Consider the following 19,938-nt stretch of genomic DNA (forward strand, 5'->3'; position numbering starts at 1 on the left):
CTAAAAACATGGAATCACCTTATGTACATGTATGTCTAGTAAAACTTATAACTTCATTCTTTGATTATGATATGATTTTTATAATACATGTACATGTACTTTGTATCAATAATGCTTATTACCACAAAATAAAGATCAAGTTTAAATTTTGGTGGTGTCACTTTAACCATTCTCGAGTTATGCCCCTTTATAAATGGAAAAAAATGCAAAATTTTTAGTTTCCGTTCTCTAACTTTAGTTGCCTCAACCAAATGTTATGAAACTTGTACACACTGCTTTTTACCACAAAACACAGATCAAGTTGAATTGAAGCAAAAAATTGAATATAAATTCAAATCATATAACCAATTCTAAGTTCTTTGACTTCAGTTATTCTGTGTCAGAAACCTATTATGTGTCAAATATTTAATTGCAATCCAAATTCAGACCTGTATCAAGCGCAAATATTGTGTCCATTTTTGCCCCAACTGTTCAGGGTTGGACCTCTGCGGTCGTATCCAGCTGTGCTTGGCGAAGCAATTTATTAGTTATTGCCCTTGTACCTTTGATAGATAAAATACATGTATGTGCAATGCGAGGGACATTGGAACTATGTTCTTTAATTTTTATGACGCTCAACGAAAAATGATATGGTATGACTGATCCTTTTCAAATATGGGGGCCACAAAGAGGGCGAAATATAAAGATTCAAAAAGAAATGTTGATATATTCATTCGAAAGGTTTTGACTTGTTAGATTCGAAAAATGATTATATTAGGGATCCCAGCCCTGCCATGTAAAAAATGTGAGTCTCTGCAAGTATGTCCAGGACATTACTAAGTTAAGCACAATACTGCGTCCACACTTGCTCAACATAACTTGTTCAACTTTACATTCTTCCGATACTGCAGTTCTATCATGCAGTGCCCGCAGTAGCCCCTGAGTTAAAGTATAACTTGACTTCGAAAATTAAGAAATGGTTTCTAGAAAAAAAAAGCATAGAAAGTCGCCACATGATTTACTTTTAAAAAGGTATGACTTCAATTCATACTTCAGCCTTAAGTCGAATTGTCAAAAGACTCTAAGAACATGCAGAGCACATACTTTCACTTATACCAAGATTCGAAATGCAGCATGTTATTGTACACGACGAAATTAAAGACCAATTGAATGAAGGACACAAAGAAATGCTGGATCAGTACAGCATTAAATACTGACATTTTTTACAATCCTTTTATGTGTGTAGACAAACATTGATAGCAAATAAAATTTAATATCCTATCATAGTTTTTCTTTTAGGTGCTACATCAAAAGTTAAATGTAGGATTAAAAAGAAATTGGAACCTGATCCAACCAACTACAAAAAAGTTTATCGCCAGAGGGCTGATTTATAAATAAATGTAATGGGTGATTGGAAGGCACTTTTTTTTGCATAAAACTAGCAATGATAGGTCCACAGATTTGTTTGTGCCGAATGTTACAATTTCATGCAATTGAAAAAAATCTGCCAGGAACCCCCCAACCCCATTATTGTATCCGAAATTGAAATTTTGATGTAAATCCTTAATAGTAAAATGTCTTGATATATTTTCTCAATGAAAATCTCGAACATAACATTGTAATTGCAGTTCTTCTATTATTCTTGTGTTCTATTTTACTTCAAAATTTCACTCCAAAATCTCACTCCAAAAATTTCACTCCAAAATCTTACTCCAAAATTTTCACTCCAAAATCTCACTCCAAAAATTTCACTCCAAAAGTTCACTCCAATACTCCACTCCAACACTCCACTCCATAATATACATTATGCCAATGAAATTTATAGTAATTTTTTCTGTGTAAACAAGTACAGTTTAGTTTTTTAATCTATACAGTTAGGTTGATGTTCTCAGATGATGATATATGTATACCTTTTGACCTAGCACCAAGCTAAAATGTCTGGTCGAGTGTTTTATGCATGATGTTTTCTAGTCTTTTTCATCCTTTTATAAGGGGTTAAGTTAGTTTACAACGAAATTTTTGTGGCATCAATTTGAAACTTAGTACACATGAACAGGTTCATTATGATGTGAATTTATATATAAAACTTATAAAGCTGTTTATAGTCTAGTTACAGGAACTGCACATCTCCAAAGATATAATTTAATATATACTGTGCTATATCTGTGTGATATATGACTTTATTTTGTCTTTAAGTTGTATGACAATCATTAAAATTATCCTGAAACCACAGCAGTTAGCTCTTTGTCACTGAAAATCAATATTGGAATTCTCTGTGGTCTGGAAATTTTGCTTGTGACACAGACAGCATTATTACATCCTCAGCAGTTAATGGCTGAGAGATCTGAAATAGATGTTTAATGAGACTTCACTTTGTTCTCACCACTGAAATCAAGTTCTGTTTAATATGGTCAAGTTCCAATTAGGTTGATCAATGTTAAGTATCCCTTGTTTGATTGTCACTCTGGACATGGTCATTTATTTGAGAATTGCTTTGCTTTATAAGGTGATTTAATACACTTTCTCATTGTATTGTCAATATTTGTGATTTTGAGATGATGTTGTAGATCAGGAAATATTTAAAGACATATAAATAAAATACAGGTTACCCTGTTTGTCTTGAGGAAACTGTGAGGTTCAAATTTAGAATTTTTGTAATGATAGCTGCCTGCTTGATAGAATTTTCAGTATTTTTTTATGTGTTATATATATAATTAGTTGCCAAATTATATTAAATTTATTAACCTTATATTAGGCAGTTTTATAAGGTCCATAAATTGTCATTATTCTAATATTTTGATATGCTGTGGCTATCATTGATTTGTGTATTTTAAAATAAATACAAAAAAGGTTTTGAATCCCAGAAAGGATTTCCACTGAATTCTTTTTTTTTTTGTGGTGGTGGAACAAGTTAAAAAAAACTTTTAAATTGTAAAGGTTTTGCTTCTTGTTGAAGGCTGTACAGTGACCTATAGTTGTTAATACCTTCATCCTTTCAGGTCTCTGGTCAATAGTTGTCTCTCAATATTTTTATACAAATCAATATACAATATTTTAGTGAAATAACAAGTTGAAACAATAAAACCCATGGTGGGGCCAATCCATGATAACTATGCAACTTCTATGTATGTCATATGGAAAAACACTGGCAGATGTATTCAAAACAAAATAAATTAGATTTGCATTTTTTGCCTTTAAGTTCCTAGAGTTGTTGCCCTTTCAGTATTAAATTGTGAATATGTCAGCAAAATTATTCTTATACACTGATACATTGATGAATAAGATTATACAGGAAAAGTTGGGTCACAGTTTCAAATACAATCTTACAGACTGGGTTAATTATTGTAGATACATTTGAAACACATGTAAATATATGGTAAATATGATTTAAAGGTTTAAAACCTGAATTTAATTAGAATGAAGGGCAGAATTCATGAATTTTTAAATATACATTTTTATAGTTTTCCCTATTTAGCCTCTTGATGTTATGTACAGTTGGTCATCTCTTTAATTCATTCATCTTAGAAAATAATATATTTGTGAACATGTCCTGAGTGGATTGTCTTGAATGTATGAAATATACAAATGTATATAGTACAGTGACAGCAGAGTACTTTAGATTATCTTGTCAGTTACACAGGTAGAAATCAACAACATTAATTCTTGTTTAGACAAGGGAACTTTATGTGTGGTTGAACTAATCCTATTTATCTTTATTCTTTTCCTCTTTTCTGTCTATATGTGTCGTACTTTGAACAAGGAGTTTGAACAACTTTATCACAACTGAACAAATTTTACTTGTCAAATGTGAATTGATTATGACCTTCACTCGTTGTCATATCTGTAAATGTGGTTCATCTCTCCCATGATGTAAGCCAAGGGGAGGGGCTTAATCATGTGGCTTGCTGGATCGGCACTGAAGGATTTACCCCACGTGAAAATCTGTGATTTCTTTGGAGTTCCTATTCTAACTCAATACTCTGGTAAGTCATGATGTTAAAAGGGAGATAATTCTCAGCTGTAAAATTCATAAATGGAAAATTTCCATGTGTGTTAGTAGCGTCTGTTACATGATTGATTTGTTATAATGTACATTTCATTTCAAGGTATTACATGCCACAAAAATCTATAGCAATGTAAATTTTTGATCCAACTGTTAATTTGATAACAAGTTTTATATATATGTAAATATTTTATAATTACACATGTCATCTATCATACCTGCAGTCACATGGTTATTGCTTAACAAGCATAGGGTCTGGCTATGGAAAACATTTCACCTGTTTTGTAATAAACAAGTCTTAAATTTATAAGGTAAATTTTTGTATTAAGACTAGTGATTTTAATAAATATGAAAATTATAAGTTATGTAATATAATGATCCTTTTGGACAGGGGAAATTGAAGGTCAAAAGTTCAGAATTCATTCATCTGAACACATATTTCAGACAGGCAGCCTTGTTTGTTGAAAGCTTAAACGAAAGATTTTTTTTTTCTTCTTTTAAATAGATAAATATGTTTATACTTAAAAATGTTGGAAAATTGAATATCATATTTGATCTTAAATTAAAATTTTCTGAGTAAATTTCCTCTAAAGAAAATGTCTTTCAACTAGGATACACTAGCTGTAGTTCTGATGGGTATTTTTCTTTACATATACATATAAGCACATTATTTCATTCACAAGTACCAGCTGTTGACATTTTCCGTGTATTCTTTCCTTACTTTATACAGGACACTGTAAAAACAGATGATGCATTGCTGATTAATCCATAAGGAACATTAAGGGGGAAATTTTGAGTACAATTCATTACACATTATATAAGTTCTATTTTCCTCATTGTCAGTGGAGAATTACCTATTGTTCTTTGTCAAGGATAACCTATACCCATTAACCATTTTGATTTGCAAAAAGGCCTTGAAAATATTTTTTTTAAGCTATGGCACATATATATGTTTTTTTAAACTTGACACATAGTATTGCGCAATAGATCCACTTTATAGAACAAAAGGTCATTTTCTAGAACAATTTTGGGTATGAGGGATATGATTAATATACACACTTTGTATAACTGTATGGGTACACATTTGTAAGTGTATATATGAATAAAGCTAGAAAGGAAATTAATCAATAAAAGATATAACCTTATTAAGCTGGGAAGGTGAAACAATTTTTCTTGGTGATGTTACTAATCTATTTTGGGGTTTTGGTCCTACATTTGAAAGGATTAAATTTCTTGTATTAAAATAAAAACCCCTAAGGTACTGGATGTTATCTAGATGTTCAGTCCAGTGGACAGTTATTGACCAGTCAAAACAAAATTTCACTGGACATTCAATAATAACTGAAAGTTCTAAGTATATTTATTAAATATGCAGACCAGTAAAATGAAATTAGATTGAGGCAGCAAACATTTTACTGGTTTTTATACGACCACAAACAATTTTTTATCACATCATCGTCGTCTGAAGACATTTGGTTTCCGGACAATAACTTTAGTTTGAGTGTATGGATCTCTATGAAATTTAATCAAAAGGTTCAATACCACAAAAGGAAGGTTGGGATTGTTTTTGGGGGTGATGGTCCCAATCGTTTAGGAATTAGGGTCCAAAAAGGGACCAAAACAAGTTTTTTTTCTAGTTTCAGGACAATAACTTGTGTATAAGTATTTTGATTGCTCTGAAATTGTACCACAAGGTTCAATACCACAAGTAGAAGGTTGGGATTCATTTTGGGGGTAATTGCCCAAACCGTTCAGGAATTAAGGGGCAAAAAAAAAATTTGAGGGAGGGGCAATTTTTTTTCCTCATAAGAAAATTCTCTTCAAATATTATTTTTTTGGGATGGGGGTTATTCCTCAAGATTTAAGAAATTAAGAAAAATTGGGGGTCACAATTTATTTTGCTAATTCTGAAAACAGATTTACTAAGTATTGCGCAACAGCACAGTGTATTGCACAACAGCAAGAAATCTTCAATTGAATATAAATTCAAATCATACAACCAATTTCAAGTTCTTTGACTACATTTATTCTGTGTCAGAAACCTAAAATGTGTAAAATATTTTATTACAATCCAAATTCAGACCTGTATCAAGCTTGAATATTGTGTCTATTTTTGCTCCAACTGTTCAGGGTTGGACCTCTGCGGTTGTATTCAGCTGCGCTCGGCGAAGCAGTTTATTACCATAAGGAAATGTTGCCCGTCAAACTCTGCCTTAGCCAACAGGAGGGTTAGGGATTTATTGATATAATGTACTTTATTGTAGGAATCATAGTACCTCATTGTGTCTAACTTTTTATTTGTACCTATTGTACATGTATTAAGTTATCCTTATCCTGTCTGCATGGTATTGGTAGTGAAGTGGTGTATGAATTGTTCTTGATTTTTATGCATTCAGAGACCTCAAGAGGCTAATCATGCTAATGGGAAGTTGAAAACAAATATAGTATACTACACTTAATTTGTATAGTACCAGTAATTGTCTTCACTACGTACTCTCTATTCTTCCTGAAAGTCTTTAAAAGTCATGATTGTTAGTACTACAACAGTTGAACACATCACAGCCTTAGATGATAACAGTATATTTTTATGCCCCCGCAATAGCGGAGGGGGCATTAAGTTTTACCCTTGTCCGTCTGTACATCCGTACCTCCATCCGTACATCCCAAATTGGTTTCCTTTCTCTACCTTTAGTTTGCCTCAACCAAATGTTATGAAACTTATACACAATGCTTATTACCACACAATACAGATCAAGTTTGAAATTGGGTGGCATCACTTGTACCTTTCTTGAGCTATGCCCCTTTATAAACATAAAAATTGCTGAATTTTTCGTTTCTGTTCTCTAACTTTAGTTTGCCTCAACCAAATGTTATTTAACTTATACACAATGCTAATTACCACAAAATACAGATCAAGTTTGAATTTTGGTAGTGTCACTTTTACCGTTCTAGAGTTATGCCTGTTTACAAATGGAAAAATTGCTGAATTTTTTGTTTCTGTTCTCTATAACTTAAGTTAGCCTCAACCAAATGTTATGAGACTTATACACAATACTTATTACCACAAAACTCAGATCAAGTACAAATTTGGGTAGCGTCACTTTTACTGTTCTTCATATATGTCCCTTTATAACTTTATATGATATGCAAGCGGGGGCATCATCTGTCCCATGGACACATTCCCCATTTTTTTTTTCTTGATTGTCCATTTATATAGGGAATCTTTGCAATTCACAGCTCTTCCCAAAGAACTGAATGGTTGAAAGCGAAACTTGTACAAAGTACTGTGTACTGAATACATTGATATATATTGTATACTATGTTTTTTAATTCAACATTCAGGATCAAATGGATTTAAATAAGATTTGTTCTAAGTTTAGGGTAATATCATACAGGTGCGGATCCAGAACCCCGATGTCTGGGGGGCACCATGAAACCAAAATTAAAGATTTGTTTAGATATGTTTATATGCGAGTATGGGTGGTGGTGGTGTCATGTTTTCGGGATGATGGTGGTCGTGAAGGGGGGAGTCTTCATTTCTATAAACTTTCATTATTTTTGGATCCATTTCTTTCTACTCTTTTAATTGCGGCTAATTGTTCTCTATTCTTTATAGTTCATCACACCTTTAATCTGTTTTCTATATTTTTTGGCCCATTTTTTTCTAGTTTTTACCTTTTGACCATTATTCTCTAATCTGTAAACCCCATTCATACCCGCATTCATGGTAAACCATTCATACCCTCATTCATGGTAACCTATTCATACCCTCATATATGGTAATTGAAACAAGAAAAAATATACACATATTACTGTACTATAAGTAGGTTTTCTTAAAATACAATATCATTTTATTAATGAGTATATATAAGGCACAGACCCTTCATGTTTTTTGGAGGGGGAAGGTTTGTTTTAAAGACAAATTGTTGGTTTCCATAAAAAAAATAAGGGGAACAGAAACACGACATTCAGTTGAAAAAAAAATGCTGTATGCATTGAAAAAAAATCATTTGTTGTTTAATAAAGTTCTAAAAGGACTGTTCTGAGAAGGACACATTCCCCAGAAACCGTATACAATGTGAGTGTTTGGTAATAAAGACGTATCTCATAGATATCGATAATCACATTCTTGACACTAAATATCTACATGTATATTCTTTTAAGACCGATTTTATTTGGTAATTTCTTTCCTGATCAAGATTTCACTTGTTAATCGATCTTGATCCTGTAATACTGTATTAGAAACCAATAAATATATTGGTATTAATTCCAATCAGCATGAACATGTAGTTTACATAAATGCTTCTGGATATAGACATTAAACAAAGGTGTCAATATTTCAATGATTTTGCTAGCGCTCGTCATTTTCGTCATTTACAAAACGGTTTTCAAAATGGCCAAAGTATTTGAAATCGATTTCGTCACTTAAATTTGGAAAGTGTAAAATTATTTTCGCATGAAAATACTATAATCGATTCTACCTGTCTTTGTGTTTCTGACAAGTTTATGACCCTCAGCTAATTAACATTTACAACAGGTGTTATAAGTTGTGGTTACAGGTAATCCGCATATCGCCATCAGATCAGTCACTAATCCCTTAATTATAACCCCATAATTGACCATCATAATTATTTTCCCCAAAAAAATTTGCAGTTAATGTTTGTCGTAGTTTTGTCATTTGAACAAAACTGTTTCCCCCCGGCCAGTTTGCATTTTAATTTCAATATTTCTCAAACGATCACAATTTGCAGTTCGTTTCTCGTAGTTCCGTCATATTTGATATAACTTTTTATCAAAAACTTTCGACAATTTTGATTGCAAAGATGTGACTTTATTAAAGGAACGTCAAAACGTTCAGAAATGTTATCACGAGTCAAACAGGTGCTTCCTTTACTATGTACTACACATGCGTGAAAGTATTCCTAAGAATTTTTAGACACTAAAAACGTAAGTTACAAAATCATTTAGTTTCAAATTCAACGAGAGAGACAAATATCGATCTCTTACTCAGCAAATTTAATTAGAAAAATGATTATTTCCTGCCTTTTTTAAATACAAACCAGTCCGTAGATGAATCCTGATTCATTCTGAATTTATGATCCACTTGTCACTTCCCGTTTTCATTTCATTTGAAAACCGAAGTAAACGTGATGATCTATTCTTGATTAATTTACAACCTCTTTACAGTCATTAGAATCATTCCAATAAGGATTTGTACAAATCATTGTTTCCAACTTGATAGAAATGAATTCCAAATATCGATATAAACGTTATATATGATTATGCAGTGAAATAGTTACAAGTTCATTTCTGGCAATTATGCAGGATCCTGGTTTAAAAAAAATGAAATCCAACTTTTGATGATCAGGAATGTCCACTGAAACTAATTGAAGTGAAATTGTGAACTAGATTTACGGATCCTATATCATAATCTTCATATTTAATAGCCACATCAGACAAATCATGCAATAACTGCCTAGCATGCCTTAGTCCTTCAAATTCTGACAAAGTTGTAAAGCTAGTAATATACAGCCTTGGTCCCTTGCTTTTACCCAAAATAAGGTTGATTTTCATCTCGCGCAAAAGTGACTAAAGCCCTAAAAATCCTAGCTGAAACCCTGTATTTACACACCCATCGATAAGTTGTCATAAATCATGCATGTTGAAGATGGAGTTAATTAACGACCAGTTTAGGAAGTCAAATCAAGCTGTGTCTTCATTTTCAATCTAGATATCTTGATAAGCAGATACAGTAGCAAAAAAATTATGTTAGAAATTTTTTTTGTGACCCCGACTGGGGAGGGGGGGGGGCACGTGCCCCCTTCTGCAATGAGAGTCCACACCACATACCACATACTACCATTTTTATTATAAAAGTTTGCAATATTCATTTATGGGACTCTAACCATTTTATACTTTGTAACATTGATTCATTTGTGAAGTTGATCCAACTACATGTATTGATTTTACAATTTTTGCAAGAGTTATGGGACTTTCGCCAGTTTTTGATTTTGGCCTTTTGTAGCATAGCATTGTTAGAAATCTTTCATACTTGCCTCGATTTGTTATTGATATTGTATGTAGTTTTCTGTATGGTCATTTTGATTTGACATTTTTGAAGGAGTTATATTATGAATCTCCATTTTTGGCTTATTGTAAGATAATGATAATCTTAAACTGTCTGTATTCTTCATCACCCCACCACTTGGTGTTACACATCTGCCAAAATTTTCACAACAGTAACTGAACAATCAGCAATTCAATAACTAATTTATTGCAAAAATAGGATTATTATGTATAATGTGTAATTCGTTGTTCTGCAGTATTCTCTTGAGACTTAATATTAAAAATGTTTAAGCAACAATCAATCTCAACATCCATTTATTTACTATCCCTTTTCGATTGGATTTTGATGTTATAAATATGCACATTTTTTGTTAATGTTATTCATTTCTTCAGTCCTTAGGTAAAATAGTTAATAAATTTCACTTTTATGATGGTTTAATTAGTTTTATTGATAAATAGAATGCTTGAGGAGAACATTTAGATTCCACTGTAAACAAGAGTAGATAAGACCAAGATTTCTATGTTGTGTTTATTGATTACTCTATGTGGAAGACAAAATCAACATGTTGAACTGTCATTGGATAATCAACATTTAAGGACTTTACAAGGTGTTATTAACTTCAGAATTGTGTTCAATTGGATTTTTTGCAGACAAAATTGTATAGAATGCTGGTAAGATGGGGCTAATGTGGTCAGTGTGGTCAAACTCTTTGGACAGGCTAAAACATAGGGAGGGGGCAGGGGATACTCCATCTTGGCTCTCATAAATTATTGGACATAGACAAGATTTACTTCATATTTCATTATGGACTCATAATTGCATGTAGTGAATAGTTTCATTACTAGAATGCTAAATGTATTATTTGTTTATATTGTCAGTTTCATCTCATAATTCTTGTGTACATTGCCAGTAAAAGGTTGAATGAACAGCCTGGGGAGTTGCCCTCATTTCCTGCCTTTTCTAATGTTCTAGTAAGAGAATTGGTAAATTTGATGTTTTTGGCATAAAATAAGACTTCATTATCATGTTATCAGCTTTCTGTCACCATTTATAGAATTCACATTCCGTCAATATCAATAGCTCTTTGATAATTGAATCAGAAAAGTGGGAAGTTGTTGATTTCATATGGAAATTGATTTTGAACTGCACAGGAGATGAATTATTAATTGTAATCTTGGAAAAGAGCTACTTTATAGACTGCTTGGTTTTAATGTACTTTTATCAAACACTAATGAAATCCTTTGATGTGTATTGGGTTGATGAGAGGCCATTAATGTATACAGTAGCTAAAACACTTAAACACATGCATAGGATTCCAACATAGACAGGTAGCTAGCTGATTACAGTGCTGTTAACATCATCTGAAACTAGTTTATATAAGGGGCCATCTCAAAAGTTTTAATTGTAAGATCTGGACTAATTTGCAGTGCTAAATATATGCACATGATCAGTTTATCCCAACATTTTGAAAGTGAAAAGGTTATCAAGAATGTTTAATCAACTAAATGATTAACTTAGAAAAGAGGATTTCAAAACTTTGTATAAATATTTCAGAAATGTGTTTTTGGAAAAGAGTGTTTTTGGGTCTGTTTGTCAGTCTGATGGTTGTTTATCATGTTAAAGGTTAAGTTAGTTTACTATTAACTAGTGGTCACATCAACTTGAAACTTAATGAGGGTATTGATCCAGATTTGATGGTTAACTGAACATGGAAATATGATAGTGTGAGCCGGGCATTAACAAACCACACAATATAACAAAACATACATCTTAAAGTCAACAATTTAGTAAACATTCAACATTCAGTAAAACAGAGTGTTGTCAGATCCTTGTCGACAAACAAGTCTTTGAACTGCATTAAGAATAAATGTGATGAAACAATTAAAACTAAACAGAGTATTTATTAATCTTTATAAGAAATCAATTGTCATAAGCTTGACCTAGTCCTTTTTATTTTGGGAAGCCCAAGAGCTGACTGGACCATAGAAATATGGTTACTTGGACTTCACATGTCTGGCAATATGATCTGTGCTAAGGGGACATCTGTTTGACTGTGAATAAATACAGAGCCATGTAAGGTTGTAAAGGGGATGGACAATCTGAAATGATGTTTTTGGCATAAAATAAGACTCTAAAAACTCTTTGAATGTTAAAGTTCCATATCTGAATTTTGAAAAGCAGTATTTCTTCCACCACCAAACATTTTCACATGTTTGCGACAGCAATCCAAATTTCCACCCCTTCATTCCAGCCAACATATTCAAGAAGAACCTTTCTAATGGTTTATTGTCTGATCTGTTCTAAATATGCATTAAATATTTGCCACTGACAAGCAAATAAGCATCTAGGTGTCTTTTATTATACAGCAAATCATAACAATGCACATTGGCATTGAGCCAATCAAAATTTCCATTGCAGTAGGAGTTTTTATGACGGAACTAATCAATTGCAACACTTGAACTTCCTTGAATGGAATTTATATACATGTATTATCATACTATTATGTTTTTATCAGGAAACTGAAAGTCGTCATGCATTAACCATGTGCAACAGAAATTTAATGCTATTTTTAGTTTGATAAAAAATTTATCCTCAATAGCTTGTTGATGTATTTTGTATATAAATCAAAATAACAAGGGAAATAAAGATGTAATTTGGCAATAGTATTATATTGGGCGCAATACTTCCTTTGGAAACCACCTTCATGTATGTCAATACTTATTCTGCGACCAGAGGGAGGTTTGAAAGGAAGTTTACCAAAAAATTTTAAAATAGGAAATACAAGATATATATATATATTGTCTACAAATTATGAATAGAAAGTTAAATAATTGAATAATTTTTAAGTCCAGTTAACTTTCATGACTACTTCATGGATCAAGATTAATTGCCTTGTTGAAGTATTAATACATTTTTATCGAAATGAACACAGTATTGAACCTTTTGTCAAATTGTTAATGTAAAATTTCTTGGGTACATTTAATTTTTCAACCTGTATTTATATAGCATTCATTCATAAATATTTAGTTAAAATTTGTTTAATTTCTTTTTACAATTGTACATTGAAATGTAAACAAACTGTATTGAGTCACGGCAGTGTGAGAAAGTTCAGTATATTTATACATGGGCTATATATCATGCTTCGGGAATTTTATAACCGGTAAAACCTAAGTGGTTATAAAGGTGTGATCACCTTACATGTTCATTTGTACATAATGATAAGTTTAAAAGAACAGTGGATGAAATTACATTGTCATTACAAAGTGATTGTTGACTAATTCATGTTATACAGACTGTCAGCTATGGTCAGCTGTTTCATAATGTGTTCTAAGACTGTTGATTTTAACTTTTCACCTGGTGTGGTGATGGTTCAGTGAATCATCCAGGTTGAGATAAGATAGACAAATTATTAGGATATCACATTGTATTTACCATGTCTTAGGTAAGGTCATCTCATTTTTCTTATATAAATATATCAAAAAGACAGAATTCTAGTATTGATTGCTTGTTTAATATGAAATCGGCACTGATCTGAAGGAAATGAAATTGATTTTTATTGTTTACATGGTTGTTGACAATTGATTCATCATGTGCTTTATATTATTTATATCAGTCTGCTGCGTAATAAAGGTTAAACATACTAAAGGTTAAACATAGGTAGGAAGATGTAGTTTTACTCAGTAAGAAGCAAATTTGCTTGTCACTGTCCCAAAATAAATGTGGCCTATAAATTACTTGAACTTGCTTGCATATGGAACCACTACTGTCAGTTTAGACTTTAGTCTTACATTTTGGGTTTTGTTTTTTATTTTTTCAAGAGGGTGCTTTTTCTACTTTTTTTAGCTGATAAATCCTGGTTAAAAACTTGGTACATTTGACATAAGTTAACATCGTGACAAACAAATAGCTATTTTTAGGCTTATGCTATATGTAAAGTTTAAATGGATTGAAATTCTATTCCATTTATTATGGAACGTATATGTCAAATAAAATATGTAAACATTACAGATTTGGTATGTAACCAGTTTATTTTGTGGTTTCATAAATTGACAATACATAATTGAACTTGAATAGTTTGAAGAATGCAAAACAAGGCAATTTTTCTCTCAATAGCTGAGCTTTTGAAAAAGTACATTGTGTAAAAAAGATATATATATATATATATATATATAGAGATGATATTTGTCTTTTTCGTCCCAGTTTTATTTTACTTAAGTAGCTAATTATTAGTACATAGAGGTCAATTGGCTTTCAGAAAGCTATTTAAAGTTGAAACACTGGTTCTTTAGGCCCCTTGAAAAATTTAAGTAAGGAAAACATTTTTATTTGACAGACTCTACTGAAACAGCAATTATTTTTTTTTGCAATTTACGAGGCTGAAGATTTTGCCATAAAATTTAAAATGAACAAACACCCAGACATATCAACCAATATTTATGAATAAATGACTAGTGAAATGATTGTTAAAATGGTGGAGAGGTTCAAATATATTGTTATGATTTGAGCTTTATTGTTATGATTTGACCTTTTGTTTGAATCTTCTAACAAACAAAGATATGTCTTGTGATATTATATAAAAGACTTAAAACAGTCAACACATGCTACAGTGTCCATTTCTATATTAATTGTACATACTTACTTCTTTCACAAACAAAATCATTATAACATTTAATCTAAAATGTTTCACTATATGATTTCAGATGATCTTGATGACAAAACCAGGAGAAACTCAGATTACGATGAGAACGGCAACCCAATAGATCGCTACTATCAGATGCGAGGCTCTCCAAAACTTGGTTCTACAAGTTCAGTTATTCGTAAAAACTATCCTGGAGCTAACAGTTTTCCTCAGAGCCTGAGAGACTTCAATCCATATACGTTAGGAGGTACACCCTTAAGTGAATTAGATTCTTCACCATTTCATCAAAGTCACGATTTAAATCGTACAGAAAAGAAAGTTCGTAAAAAAATTAAAAAAGAAAAAGTCAGTTTGTCTGAAGAGGTTGAAAATTATGTAGGGAATAAAGAAATTGACGAACTATTAGATTTCATTGATGGTGACAAAAATGGGCGTAAGCCAAAGAAAAACAGTCAAACCATTACAAATGAAGTGGCAGTGGTTTCTAAATCTACCGAGAAAAACAACAAGAAAAACAAGGACAAAAAATTAAATAAACCACTTAATGAAGAAAAATGTGAAGTGAAAGAAACAAGAGAGGAAAAAAGTGAAGCTAAAATAATCGATGAAACCACCCCACTTATTAATTCTAATAAAACAGATCATATAGATTACAAAACTCAAAGTGTTCAAAATCATAATAATGATAAAAAGTGTGTTATTAACGAATCACATTTAAACGTTATAAATAGAATGGGAAATACCACTGCTAAAAACTCATCTGATGAGAATACTGATTCACAGGAACGAATTGAAACAATAATTACAAATGAGATAGACATAAAACAATCGGTGAGTTTACCAGATGAAGAAATTTCAATGGAAGCCAAAGTAGAACAGAAGGCTAACAGTGTTCCATCAGAAAGTGTAGAAAAAACAATTAAAAAAGACAAAAAATCAACAATCAAATCTGTTGAAAAACAAAATCAGTCTAATAAACCTAAAGGAAAGGGAGTTAACTCCAAGATAGAGAATTGTATTGTGAATGGTTTTGATGCAGATGATTCAGTAGAAAACATTTCTACAAAACCCAAATCACAAACGAACAATATCAAACACAGAATAATGGAGAAAAGTGCTAATAAAGAAACCTATCAAACTGAAAATGGGTTAAATGGCATGGTAGTTAACAATAACAAAGACAAAACTTCATTGTTTCTTAATGAGCTAGATTTGGTGCAGAATGAAGACTATCGTTTCACAGACTTTGAACCATTGAGAAAGGAGCCTGAATTTCAAGTTGTTGGTGGCAAAAAGAAAAAGAAGGTTCCCACAACAAAGGAAATAGTAAGTGCTAAGGAAACTTTAGTTCCTCCTAAACCTTTTAAAAGGGAAGAAAGACGCAAGGCTCCCCGTTCAGTGACACCTCCTCCTTTAAACAAACTTTCATCAAACATTGAAGGAGAAAGAACACGAGACCTTAGTCCATCAGCATTTCCTGCCCTTGGCAGCTCTAATCAACCAGGTTTCCGTGATGCTAGGAGGAACTCTACTGGTGATGTTCGAATGGAAGTTCAAAGTATTATAAAAGCTCAAGATGACAGTGATATTGAATCAGTGAAATCCCTCCCTGCTTCTTCACAAGGAGCTTGGCTACAAAATAGTCTATCCCCACGTCTCCCGGTTTCCTATGCAAAAATGGCCGCTTCTCCAAAACCTAGTGTTACTTCCTTGGGAAGCTCTACAGCAGATGATGAACCTGAAGAAACAAGCATGGACTTGAAAGCAGCCAATTGGAAAGGACAAATTAAGGAGAGGCGGCATTCCATTGGTTCTCATCCAGAAAACGTAAAAGAAATTGAAAGTTCTTCCATCAAACAAAAATATGGAAGTCAAGAAGTTTTAAATGTTTGTGATCAGGAAGTTGTATTAGTGGATGGTGACTTTAGTGATCAGGATGTTGTATTAGTGGATACTGACTTTCCCAAAGTTGGATTTGATATCAAAGTTGTTAGCTCTACAAATTCCATTAAAACTGAAGAAAGTAATACTAGTCTATGTAGTAATGTGTCATTTGGCGATGTTATTCCAAATGATACAAATATCATTGATAGTCAAATGACCGTATCATATAGTAAAAAATATGAGTCTGAAACTGCCAAGCAGATAAATGAAGATTTAGAGTGTTCTCTTGAAAATGACAAGTCCAGCAGTGAATCATCATACAAAGTGTCAAACCCTAAAAAGATTTGTGAAACAAATAATGCTGAGAAAGTGAAGTCTGTAAAACAAACAGTTAATAATTCTAAAAGAGTAAAACAGTCTGTAATATTCATGGATAAAAGAGTCAGTCAGGCCCCTCGTAACTTGGGCATATCATTTTTCTTTGACTCTGCAAACGAGTCTAATGTTGCCGATAATAATTCCGAAAACATACAAAAGTGCTCATCTTCTAGCTTACAAAGTAATTCAAGTAATATTCCAAAAACTGATTCCAAAAATCTTAGGAAAAATTCTTCAGAAAATTCTGTGATAGACAAATTATCTATTTCAAATAGTAATAAAGAATTTGGGACAGACTCCTCACAAAAAAGCCATCCTCTAGCTGGCAAAAATGGTGTTATTGAACACATCATAAACCCTAATGTTCAAAACAAACATCTTTCTCATAAAGACAATACTATCATGTTCATTGGCGAGCCTAACCAGGTCATAGAAGCTGCCCAGATCTCAAGTGACTCAAAATTATCAAATTCCAAGGAACAATCGAACGTTAGTCAATCTGATAATGTAGTTCTTATTACAATTGGAGATAGAATAGACTTAGAAGTGAATTCATTGCCAAAAGATGATAAGTGTAAACAGCAGCTTTTCTTCCGTCAGGATTCGGGAGACAACAATTCTAATCAAAGATTCAATTTCCCAGAAGCTGTTAGTTATCTTAATAAAGGTAAGTTTGGACATAAGGAAGGACATTGTGTTTAATAATTAAAAAAAAGGGTATTTGTCTATTCAACATTCATTGTAGGCTTTTTTGTATGACATGAATTTTATGCGAATTTCAAGATGCATTTATGTACTTAATCTTGCCTTAATTTCTTAATTTACATGATTTACTAATTTGAATGTAGGGAATCTATGGTGAGTGTGGCCCAGCAACAAGAATGTTGATTAAAATTTTTGCATGGTAAAAATCATTTTAAGGTCTATAAATGAACTTTCAATAACATGTATTCAAGTCCAATACAGTGATTACATACAATGTAAAAACAAGATTACATAGTGTTATAAATATTGATTATTTTTACCTACCTATTCACAACATGTCATTGATTAATCTAGCTGCTAAACACATGCACAAAAATAGACATTTGTTGTCATAGGTACACCTGTATGAGTGTTGCTTGTTTTCAGTATTTGACACTTGTGGAGAAACAAGAACCTTTTATCTGTTTATTGTAAGAAATCAAGATTTGGAATTTCTGATGACCAAATTGCAAGTGAAGTACCTATAATTTCTTCACTTGAATGTAAAACAAAAATACAGATTTTTTTAATAATATACAGTTTACACTTACAAATCTGTTATTAGAGAGTGTAAATTTGATATTTGGAATGCAGGTTTTTTTTTTAGATTAAATGTTTGTAGACTCACTGAAATTCAAATATGGATATCTATGTACTTTATGTACTAATAATATACACACATAATACATGGCTCCTGAAATCTGAAATAAAAACTTTACACCTGATGAGAGTTGCACATTATTCAAAATCTGTCAAGTAGAAAGAACATTTATTTAACATTTAAATGGATACTTTTAGTAACTTTGAACCTCATTTGCTTGGTTAATCCTGAATTTGTGTAAATACAAGGTCATTGACAGGGGAGATAATTCAATCCAGTCAGTAAACATCTCAAGGTTACATTCCAAATTACAAGTGCTTGTTCTATTGTCATTAAGCTAACAGTTTTATGTTTTGTTTATCTTGTTCATTGTGTAAGTAAACAGTTTAACTTTCCTTGTAGCCACTTTTTGGCAAACCATCATATGAAAGTTGATGAAAGCTGCACCAGTTGTATTTTGCAAAAACTTCACATTTACAATATAAACCATTTCAAGGAAAACATACTAGAAAAGAATAGTTTGGCATAAGAAACATAATTTACAGGAGACAAACATTGAACTCCTGTTCTTCAACAAAAGAAATGATAAGGGTTATCTAGTTAACATGTAATCAGGATCTTATGGGAGTCAAATTTATTGAGGTACTCTAATAATTTTTCAAATTGTGCATGATTCTCAAATAATTAGGTGCGAATGAGGCCTTTTACTGGACCCTGAAGAAAGATTAATGAGGCTTTATAAATTAATATTTTTATATCATATATACGAAAAATGCTATTAATCCAAGATTTATATATGTTGACATTATTTGAGGGAAAATTATAATAAATCTTATGGTCATCTCATTTAATTGTTTCTTTTTCAGAATGGGAAAGAGCATTAGATGGAAGTAAAAAATGTAAGTACATGTGTACTCGATGGTTACATGTTTATCCATATACAGTCAACTTGCTTAAGGGACCACCTGTATTAAGCAAAAACCTGTGTTATAAGACTATAAATTAAAGGTCCCTCTGCATATATCATGTATATATAGTGCATTTCATATAAATTGAACCTGTATAAAAAAACCACCTGTCCTATGAGACTACTTTTTTGCTCTCCCTTAGTTGGTCTTTAAAAACAGGTTTCACTGTATATTGATCTGAATATAAAAAAAAGAAACACATTTATTATTTTCTCACCTTATTTAGGGTGAGATATCATTATTTACTGACTTTTGTTCTGTATCAAACTCTTCACAATGTTCTTTGTTAATGACGATGATATATGTTTTCCAATTAACACATCTTTGAATAAAAGCTATAGAGCTTAATATGAGTGAAAACATATTGGGGAAACAAAAAATGAAATCAATCCAATCTATAATAATGAACAAACAAACCATCCAGACCAACAGATTCACCAAAAAATTCAGACATTTGGTCAGACAAATTGCTACAATGTTTCATTAATCTGACAAACAATATAACAGTTGGATCAAATATTTAGGGCACAAATCTTATCGATCAAATTTAAAAATAAATTATCTGGTTATCATTGAAACAGAACATTTAGACTCATCTATAAAAATTGTTTGTTAAACAGAAGTGCTGTTAATTACAAAAACAATGAAAAACTGGTGATAACATTATATTCCATG

At 31.8% G+C, this 19,938-nt stretch overlaps 2 protein-coding genes across 4 annotated transcripts in view; one reads left to right on the forward strand and one right to left on the reverse strand.

The window, feature by feature from the left end:
- LOC127712151 (CDP-diacylglycerol--inositol 3-phosphatidyltransferase-like) overlaps positions 1-18,082 on the reverse strand; it is a 59,687-nt gene extending 41,605 nt beyond the window's left edge. The window contains exon 1 of the mRNA XM_052218421.1: positions 17,980-18,082. The gene's annotated coding sequence lies outside the window, so the exon portion shown is untranslated. The remainder of the gene's footprint in view (positions 1-17,979) is intronic.
- LOC127712150 (uncharacterized) overlaps positions 1-19,938 on the forward strand; it is a 39,471-nt gene that overhangs the window by 14,709 nt on the left and 4,824 nt on the right. For all 3 annotated transcript variants that reach the window (XM_052218416.1, XM_052218417.1, XM_052218419.1), the window contains 2 exons: positions 14,750-17,617; positions 19,162-19,194. In XM_052218416.1, coding sequence (XP_052074376.1) covers positions 14,750-17,617; positions 19,162-19,194 — 2,901 coding nt within the window. The remainder of the gene's footprint in view (positions 1-14,749; positions 17,618-19,161; positions 19,195-19,938) is intronic.

The sequence above is a fragment of the Mytilus californianus genome, unplaced genomic scaffold (assembly GCF_021869535.1).
Source record: "Mytilus californianus isolate M0D057914Y unplaced genomic scaffold, xbMytCali1.0.p SCAF_8, whole genome shotgun sequence".
Classification (NCBI taxonomy): Eukaryota; Metazoa; Mollusca; class Bivalvia; order Mytilida; family Mytilidae; genus Mytilus; species Mytilus californianus.